At 44.3% G+C, this 10,363-nt stretch overlaps 1 protein-coding gene across 1 annotated transcript; it reads left to right on the top strand.

The window, feature by feature from the left end:
* The first annotated feature begins 1,375 nt into the window (after positions 1-1,375).
* On the top strand, positions 1,376-2,483 carry LOC136454826 (pentatricopeptide repeat-containing protein At5g55740, chloroplastic-like). The gene is made up of 2 exons (XM_066455093.1): positions 1,376-2,311; positions 2,409-2,483. Exons 1-2 carry the CDS (start codon positions 1,376-1,378, stop codon positions 2,481-2,483), a joined length of 1,011 nt encoding a protein of 336 aa, XP_066311190.1.
* Positions 2,484-10,363: the final 7,880 nt, after the last annotated feature.

The following is a 10,363-nucleotide window of genomic DNA, read 5'->3' as shown; positions in this document are numbered from 1 at the left end:
CCTTAGCCGGCTTGGGCTCACACTCTTAGCCATTTCTATTGAGAATACATCCTAGTGATCCTAGCTAATCCTCTCTCACTCATTGTACTTGATTGATTCATCGTTTGGTGAGATTGGAGAGCATCCAAGTGCATTGCTTTGAGTGATTACATCTAGAGACACTTGGTGATTGTGTTTCGCTGTGGATTTCTCTTGTTACTCTTAGTGGTTGCCGCCACCTAGCCGGCTTGGTACAACAAGGATCGTCGATCGGAGGTTGGTGATTGTCTCTGGCTCCGATCATGGTGATTGTGAGGGGTTCTTGACTTTTTCCCGGCGGAGAGCCAAAAAGTACTCTAGTGGATTGCTTGTAGCTTGTGGATCCCCATCTTGTGTTGGTTGTGCGGCACTTGATTACTGGTTAGGCGTCTGATGTCTATTAGCGCGTGAACCTCCAAGTGGGTGAATTACTACAACGAGGACGTAACTTGTCGGCAAGCAAGTGAACCTTGGGGATAAATCATTGTGTGATCATTGTCTCCGGGATTCTCTTGTGATTGATTGTATATCTCTTGCCACGGCGGTATAAATATCACTACCTCTCTTGTATTTACTTTTCTAGTGTAGCTAAGCTCTTTAATGTAATTAGTTTTGAGAGCTAGCTTGTGTCTTGTTAGTGGTTAGTGATGCTCTTTAGTTAGTCTTTGAGAGCTCACTAATTTAGAGAGTAGTGACATAGCCTCTTGTGTGAATTAGAGATCATAGCTACTAGAATTATGGATAGATGGCTTACATTTTGAGTAGGCTAGTACAACATTCGTTTCGTCGTTTATTTGTCTAACATCTTGGCTCAAGTGTTGTTGTATAATTTTTTAATAGATCTCTAGCCATTAGGACCTTTCAAGTGGCGAGTGAGATGACGGCGGGGCGGTGGGAGATGGAGGTTGGGCAGGCTGACGGCTAGGGTGTTGCGGCGGAGCAGTCGCCAGTAGCCCTGTAGTCAGGGGCGGGCAGGGTCAAGGTGCAGAAGCGAGAGGCAAGTGGCGTGATGAGGTGGCAGCGCCGGCCGCTAGTGGTGGAATCGTGGAAGTCCAGGGCAGGGGTAGGGGTGGGGACGAGGACGAGGACGAGGACGGCAGGGTTCCTCCTAAATTTTTTATGGCCGCAATTTTCTTTTTTTTTTGAGAAAAATGATGACAACAATTTTCTTAAAAAAGTGAAACTTGTTACTTTTGGAGCCTAGTAGCCTACACCAAGCCCAATAGCTCGTGAAACTGTCACCTAACGGCCCTTAGCTTCTTATCCCTCTCGCTTTTTATCTTTGTTGTGCTCCGCCCCGCCCCACCTGCCCGCCTCCATGGCACCTCTGCCTCTTCCACTCCCCCTTCCCGCCTCCATGACCAGTCCCCACGCTTCCAAACCGCATGACGCGCCGAGGCCCGCCGCCTCTTTGCACGCCGCGCTCGCCTCCTTCTCGCAGCAAGCCCACGAGGGCGGCCTCCGCGACGCGTTCACACTGGTCGCCCGCGCCGAGCGCCAGTCCTCCCCCGCCGCGGCCGTTGCGGTGGGTCTGGAGGTGTACACGTCGCTCCTCCAGTGCTGCGTCACGGCCGGGTCCCTCCGCGTGGGCCGCCAGGTGCACGCGGCGCTCGTCAAGCGCGGACCGTACTACTGCCGGCACGCGTACGTCGGCACCAAGCTCGCCGTCTTCTACGCGCGCTGCGGCGCCCTCGACGACGCCGAACGCGCGTTCGGCGCGCTCCCGGAGAGGGACAGGAACGCCTTCGCGTGGGCCGCCGTCATCGGGCTCTGGAGCCGCGCGGGGCTGCACGCCAGGGCGCTCACGGGGTTCGTTGCCATGCCCAAGGCCGGCGTCCCCGCGGACAACTTCGTCGTTCCCACCGTGCTCAAGGCGTGCGCGGGGCTCGGCCTGGCCGGCGCCGGAAGGGCGGTGCACGGGTATGCGTGGAAGGCGGGAGTGGCTGACTGCGTCTACGTCATGAGCAGCCTCGTGGACTTCTACGGGAAGTGCGGGGAGGTGGAGGACGCGAGGGCGGTCTTCGACGCAATGCCTGAGCGGACCGTGGTTACCTGGAACACGATGCTCATGGCGTACATACACAATGGAAGGATCGACGAATCCGTGGAGCTGTTTTACGAGATGAGGGTCGAGGGCGTGCTGCCGACGAGGGTGAGCATCCTGAGCTTTCTTTCCGCATCAGCCGATCTTGAAGCTATTGATGGGGGAAGGCAGGGCCATGCAGTGGCAATTTCGAGCGGGCAGGAGATGGACGTGATTTTGGGGAGCTCCATGATCAACTTCTACTGTAAGGTTGGCTTGGTGGAGGCTGCCGAGGCAGTATTTGAGCAGATGAAAGAGAGAGAGAGATGCTGTGACTTGGAACTTGATGATTGCTGGGTATTTTCAGGATGGGCAGATTGACAAGGCTTTTGACACTTGTCGAAGAATGCTGGAGGCTAACCTTAAGTTTGATTGCGTGTGACGTTGGCGTCCATTATCATGGCTTGTCTAAAGTCATGCATTATGTTGGTGGGTATAGCTGCTCATGGTTATGCAGTCAGAAACGGTCTTGATTCAGATAAGACGGTTGCTAGTGGCCTGATAGACTTGTACGCGAGTACTGGGAGGATTGAACACGCACGTCGAGTGTTCAATGCCACGAGTCTGACAAATTTGGTCTGATAGTACTCCTCTGTCCCATATTATCTATCGTTTCCGGTTTTCATGCCACAAGTTTAACTCGATTTATAGAAAATACGTACAACATTTATATCTCTAAATAAATTTATTAAAAAACTAGATTTAAAGATCTTTCCAATGATACTAATTATGTATCATAAATATTAATATTTTTGTAATATATATTTTATTAAAGTTGTTTCTCAGGAAGCGAAAGCGTCCACGAACCGATACTTTGGATGGGGGCATTCCAATGGTTGAAGTCAGCCCAGCTATTATTGAAAATCATTCCATGATGATGGAATTTCTAAATAGACATTTGGGGTGGGACGGAGGGAGTATATGACCTTTGCGTGCAGATCTAGCGGGAAAAACTCTATTTAGATAAAGGCCCCGTTCGCTTGTCTTAAATTTGGTTTGTTCGGCTTGTTTTTTCAGCCGGAACAGTATTTTTCTCTCACAACAATTCAGCCGGAACAGTGTTTTTCAGCCAGTTTCAGCCAAAGTTCAGACCAGCGAACGGGGCCAAAGGACTTTGGTAATGTACCTCATTCAATGTGTCCCGGTCCTTCACCTTTCTTTTTATAGCGCTACGTGACGGGCCCATCAGCCAGGAGAACGACTGGACGGGTGCGGATCAAGGGATCAATTGGCCGTTGGGCCAACTGATGAAGATCAATCTAACATTCTTCCCCTTGATTTCACCTTATGACTTAAACTTAACTTATTTTATCTTTTTTCCATTCCATCGCAGATCAGTGCATAGAGCGTGCCTCATCGTCACGGTCAGTTGCCATTATATTAAACAGCTACAATGCACCTCTCTGTTTTGAAACAGATTCTCAACTAGGCTCTTAGTATACATAAATCATAGGTCTTCCCATAAATCCATGTCGAGTGTGTGTTCTCTGAACGCACTGGGTGGTTAGCGTTTGGTAAGCGGATCTACAAGTACTTGCTTGGTACTTATATGCTCAATGCTTTTAAAATGATTCTAGATTTTCTTCTTTACAACATATAACTTAATGTCAATGTATTTGGTAGCACACTTGACCTGTTGTCTTAAGAGTTAACTACTTTAAATGACTATTGCTGTTGACTACCATTATTAAATTAGGGTACATATTCTCTTAACCACTTTTGCCTGTACCTGAGGCCTAATGACAAGCTATACTATGGTATGCATCATTGATGACACCATAATTGTTTTATTGGAGCTTTTTTCACAATAATACTTCAACTGCGAGTGTTAGCAACTATTGTGGATTTCACTACACATCTCGCCAAAACTTAACATTTGTACCCACAACTATTTGAGAGTACTTGTTCTTTCTTACTCAGCATAAGGCCTATGATACTTTGCAAAAATTGTAAGACATTCTTAACTCAATTCCAGTGATCTATATCTGAACTGGACTTCTGCCAAAATATCCCAGATACGTAAGCTACGTCAGGGTAAGTTCTTGTACATTCATTAAGGTTCCAACAGCTGAAGCATATGGAACCATGTTCATTTGATCGATCTCATATCGGTTCCTGGAACACTAAAAGTTTCCAAATCTATTACCCTTGACTATAGGAGCAGGCGTAGGTTTACTCGCATGCATACTTTATTTCTTTAAAATCTTTTCTAAGTATGCCTTTGCGATAGTCCTAATACCCCTTTTCATCTATCTCGGTGAATTTCAATTCATAGAACCAATGAGGCTTTACCAAAATCATTCACATTGAAATTTGAGGACAAATACTTCTTCAATAGCAGATTAACATTACTACTAGTGAGTAGGATATCATCTATACACAGGATGTGGAAAAATAATTTTCCATTCTTGAACTTCGCATAAACGCTATTGTCCTTCTCATTTTCTTTAAACCTAAACTTTCTTACCGTTTCATCAACTTCAAATACTACTGTCTAGAGACTTGTTTTAACCCATAAATGGATTTCTACAGGCGACATCCCATACGTTCTTTTTCTTCCACGACAAAACTTTTGGTTGTGCCATGTAAACGTTTTCATACAAATCTCCGTTGAGGAATGCCGTCTTTACATCCATCTGATGTAACTCTAAATTGTAATGTGCCAATAACACCATTATGATTCTAAAAGAATCCTTGCATGAGACTGAGAGAAAACTCTCATCGTAATCTATTCATTCTCTTTGCGTAAAGCCTTTTGCTATAAGTTATGCTTTATATCTTTCCACATTCCCTTTGAAGTCACATTTTATCTTATAGACCCTTTCACAGCCTACTATTTTGGCTCCATTAGGAATTTCTTCTAAGTCCCAAACATCATTGGTATTCATCGAATTTATTTTAACTTCCATAGTTTCTTGCCATTCAAACAAGTAAACGCTTCTCGTGGCTTCTTCAAATGAGGTGGGATCACCCTCCATTTTAATTTCTTCACTAATATAGACTTCATAGTCATCAGAAAACTAGTTTACTAATTCTTTGAGACCTTCTAGGACCTCAGCTATCATGTGGGGCCATTGTTGCTCTTTATTGCCAAGAGACAATTGATTCTATAGGCTCCTGTATCACAAGATCCTTGTTTATATTATTCACCTTCTTCGAAGAGCCAACAACAGGGGTTGTATAAGTCATACAACATCATCAGGTATCGAGAAATTTGTTGTTTTGAATCACTGAAGTGGGTACGCAGTCCCGCTTCTCTTCAAGTCATATGTATCTACATACCGTGCTCCCCCAAATCATCCCATCTTCTATAAAGATCGTGTATCTTCCAATTTCTTATTTGGGTTCAATATGTTAAAACCTTATATGGCGCTTTAAGCACCGCTTTAATATCTTTGATGGTGACTACGCTATCTTCCTCTTGGAACTTTAAAAAATCTAGGAATTTAGCTATTTCTCTGCTTAGGGGTATCATTGTTATGATCGACGGTCACATTCATCAAAATCTTTATCTCACTCAGTTTCTTACAAAATCTGTATCTCACTCTTAATGAAGAGTACACATTCATTAATATCTTTATCTCACTCCTAATGAAGAGCAGTTTCTTAATTGATCTTAATTCTTACTCTTAATTCATCTCACAATTCTCCCCTTCAAAATATGACATGAACTATACTGCCATAATTTTGAGAACTATTTAGAAAACTATGAACGAGGAGACACTTATGACTTACTTCATTCACAAGATTATGCCATGCAAATAAAGTTATTTCTTGATCCGTATAGGAGTACACTTTCCCCATTCCACTTCAAGAACTCGATGAGGTCTTTTATTAACTGTACTTTTGTAAGTCACGCTTGCATCTTTTTCTTATCTTTTGGTTCCAATTTAATTAGAGGATAAACATAATCATAATCTACTAAAAGTAACTGCACTTCAAATTAAATTCTCCCGTTGGTTCGAATTTAATTAGAAGATAATCTGCATTAAACTTTGCAGCGGAAACATGAAATAAAAATTGTTTATCTACTTTTCAGAAGAATTTTACTGTACTGGTCTACTCTCTGAAAAAACTCCTGTTGGTTCAAATTTGGACTGAAGATGGCAACAGGGAATTCCCTATCGGGTTCAGCCTCCCCATCCCCGTCCTCGCGGGGTGAAAATTTCCCCGTCCCCATCCCTGCTAAGACTCATGTGGGAGATTTTCTCCCCATCCCCGTTCCCCACAGGGATTACATACCCGACGGGAATCCCCATCCCCACTATAGGATAAAAGAACAGCTCAAATCGACCATCCAAAAGTGTACAAAATACTAAAACAAACTCATCTTGCAACAAGATCAAACAAGATTGTAGTTTACAGATCACAAATCCCGTTTATAGATTCCAACAATCCACCTCACAACTCCCTACGTGGCCAAAATCTAATGTAGATCTAACAAATCACAAGTGACAAATCATTGATTGTTCAACACCTTGACGTTGCCTCCTTGTAGAGTGCAGACTGAGCAAATAAGAGAGAGCAGAGAGAATTTAGTTCTTTGGACTAAGCAGAGAGGAGAGAACAGAGAAGGCCTGGGCAGTTTGCCTAGGTGGAGATCGAGTATTCAAGTCCAGCGGTCACGCTGGCGCGTATGGCATTGACGACCAACAATAGGGGCGAGGTTGGATGCGGGATTGGTGAAGCCTGAAGCGAGCCTGTGCGAGCAGCGAGCTAGGCATTGGTAGGAGGAGCTGTCGCACTAGGCATAGCGATCGCGCGACGACGGCTGTGGTCTGTGGGAGAGGTGGCTGAGTGGGGATACTGGAAATTAGGGTTAGGAATCTGAATATATACTCTATATGCTGATGGGCTAAGGTGGGCCGACTTGGGCTAAATTCTACTCTGCTATAGCATGTATTCCTTAACGGGGCGGGGATGCAGGGATCAGGTACGGGGCACAGACAACCATCCCCGTCCCCGCCAGACCCGACGGGGATTGATTTCTCCCCATTTTCTTTCCTGTGGGGATCAAAATATTCCCATCCCCATCCCCTATTAGAGGAATTCCCTGCGGTGAAAGGTCCTAATATGGCTAGAGGGGGGGTGTGAATAGCCTATTTAAAAAATCTACAAGATCACTACAACAATTTGATTAGTATGAGAAACGGCGTAAAGTAATTTTGCTCTAGATCTACTAGGGTTGCAAGCCACCTATCCAAACAATTATAGTTGCTATAATCACTAGGCACACACAAGAGTTAAGTTGATACTCACTAAAGCTCTCAAACTTGCTACACGAAAGAGCTCCACTAGATGAACTTAAGCTACAAAGCAAGCTCCCAATTCTAGCTACACTAAAGAGCTTGCTATAACTAGTTTGCCGGAATGTAAATGAATAAGTAAGGTGATTATACCACCGCATAGAGGAGTGAACCAATGACAAGATGAATCACAATTGAATCACCAGGAGAATACCAAAGGGCAAGAGACAACAAGAGACAACCAATTTTTCTCCCGAGATTCACGTGCTTGCCGACACGCTAGTCCCCGTTGTGTCGACAAACACTTGGTAGTTTGGTGGCTAAGAGGTGTTGCACGAACCTCGTCCACACAATTGGACACCATAAGAACCTACCCATAAGTGAGATAACTCAATGACACGAGCAATCCATTAGAGTTACCTTTCGGCTCTCCGACGGGGAAGACACAAGACCCCTCACAATTACCGGAGCCAGCCATGAACAATCACCAACTCGTGCCAAAGCTCCTCCACTGCTCCAAGCCATCTAGGTGGTGGCAACCACCAAGAGAAACAAGAAATCCGCAGCCACAACGATCGTCAAGTGCCATTAGATGCAATCAGTCAAGCAAATACACTTGGAATCACTCCCGATCTCACTATGATGAAGAATCAATGATGGAGATGAGTGGGAGGTGTTTGCTTAGGCTCACAAGGATATTAGGAATGTCAAAGTGCCAAGAGTATGAGCCATAAGCCGGCCTCCAATTATTTATAGATAGCCCCTTGAAATAGAGCCGTAGCTCTGCTCGTGGGCTGATCGAACGCTGCCCTACGTCTGGTTGGGTGAGTCCGATCACCCTATGCCATCCATGTGTCACGCCTTTCAACGTCACCCATTCAACTTCAATGGCTAGCAGCTGACTCCCCAATGGTTAAGTTATGACCGGACACGCCTGAGAAAATGACCTGACGCCGCGTAACTCAGGATCCGGTCGAGTCCAGTAAGCATCCCGAGGAGTTTTTTGTTGACTGGGCGCGTCTAGTCAGAGGTGACCTGACGCGCCCGATGTTCGGTCCTTGCACTGCTCCTCTTTGCGCACGAACACTGCTGACATCACCATACACTAACATACCTGACATGGCCCCTGTGCGTCCGGTCACGCCATCGCGCCACCATCCAACAAGTGACCGAACGTGCGGAAGGCAATGTCTGGTCGCTCCTCAGCCTTCTCGACTAGCAGCGCCTCCTTACTGTAAATGACCAAACTCGCCTAGCCAGCGTCCGGTCAGGACATGTCCAGCGTCCGATCAACGTGCAACTCCTCCTTTTCTTTTTCTAAGTCCACAACCTCTTCACCCTTGCTTCTAACTTGCTAACAAAAAAGTGTAGAACTTGTGTGCACGTGTGTTAGCACTTTTCAAAGCATTTTACAATGGTCAAAGTTAGCACACTATGTAACACCCCAGGTGTTTATCACCAGTTAAGCAATGGGTTTAAGCTCAACCTTGACATGTTAAGTGGTGATGGAGATGTTAGGTCAAACATATGAAAATGAGCCACCACTTAAACTTGGACCATGCACCATTGCTTACATGTTGCCTTTTCTAAAAAGTATGCTTGAGTAATGCTGGATGTACTTGTTTCATGTGTCTCGCATCAATATCCATCTATATTGATCCATGGAAAAGTTTCATGAAGTTTGGAATCAAAAAGTCACATGAAATGATAAGTCATATCTTTGCATGAATTGCTTTATCAAGTGGATGGAAACCTATGAAGCCAACCAAACTTTGGTACCTTGCTCAAACAACTCTACTTGCACTCATGAACAAAAGTTATGAAGGGTTCATGTTGACCAGGTGGCCAGAAAATGCTCCAATAGATTAAAAAGGGTGATTTAAGCTTTATAGTGATGCTACTTTGATTTGGTTTGAACTGCAGCTTAGAGTATTTGCATGGCAGTGGAACCTAAATAAAAGTTGGAGTCCATGTTATGTACAACAAACTTTATGTTTGGACCAAGAGCTAGATCAGCGTGTAAGCAAGTCAAACAGAGGCTCAAAGTTGCAATCCACTGCTGTTTTTGGACTTCGCAAATTTGGCTAAGTGTTGGAGCTGATTTTAGTTTCATGTACCCATATTTGGTGAATTTTAGTTTGCAAACCATTTTGAATCTGGCTAAACTCCTTTAATAAAAGTTGGAGTACTCTTGTATCTGTACACAACGATGGCTCGGTGATTCTATAGTTACTTCTCATCTATATGCTTTTGTCGGATGATGTCACTTATGCTAGCAATGTATTTGGAACATATATTAATGTAATCTTTTGAAAGCTATGTTGTTATCACCAAGCGGTTTTTGAAACCCAAACTGGTACTTTTAATTGTGAACCCAGTTGTAATATTATTTCCGCTGCAACCCTGTGTATGTGATGTGTATTTGCTTAATCACGCGATCTTAGTTGTGATGTTGATTTACCGAGGTCTTTTGGGACACTCGGCGGACTACCGGGTTTATATGAGTGAAAGTATGCGCGTGTCAACGTGTTAGCGGGGACAGCCGTACTTGATCTTGTATAAATTGGGCGGTTCTATTACAGCTGGCATCAGAGCAAGATTAAGCATAATACTGTCATGTACATTGTTTTAAAAACAAAGCTTTGGTTTTTAAAAAGCCTATTTTAACTAAAACTTTAGCTACAGGCAAAGTTATCAAAAACTAATTTGCAAAACTATGCTAGCGACATCCTCCTTTATGCCCAGTTAAGGACTATTAGGTGGCTATCTAAGTACTAACATGGGGGTTTTTACTTTCGTCGTCCATACGGCGTGCTATTGTATGGATGCTATTCGTTTGAATGGTAATGTATGGATCAATTGCCTCTACGCTCAGGTAAGGGTGAGTTGTGAGAGCATGACCATCCAACTGTCGGTCTAGGGGAGAGTTAGCTGTGGTTACTGGAATATTTACATGTCACACACATGTATATATGAAGGTACTTAATTGCGGGTATATTTATCGGGTAGCTATGGA

Source organism: Miscanthus floridulus, chromosome 5 (assembly GCF_019320115.1).
Source record: "Miscanthus floridulus cultivar M001 chromosome 5, ASM1932011v1, whole genome shotgun sequence".
Taxonomy (NCBI): domain Eukaryota; kingdom Viridiplantae; phylum Streptophyta; class Magnoliopsida; order Poales; family Poaceae; genus Miscanthus; species Miscanthus floridulus.
The sequence above is the reverse complement of the archived record's forward strand: the minus strand, read 5'-3'. Positions and strand labels throughout refer to the sequence as shown.

What these genes read in the sequence shown, in the direction of transcription:
- LOC136454826 (XM_066455093.1), top strand. Translation starts at nt 1,376, where the DNA reads ATGACCAGTCCCCACGCTTCCAAACCGCATGACGCGCCGAGGCCCGCC. An exon ending in TGATCAACTTCTACTGTAAG is followed by an intron (nt 2,312 to 2,408) that starts GTTGGCTTGGTG and finishes GGGTATTTTCAG; the next exon opens with GATGGGCAGATTGACAAGGC.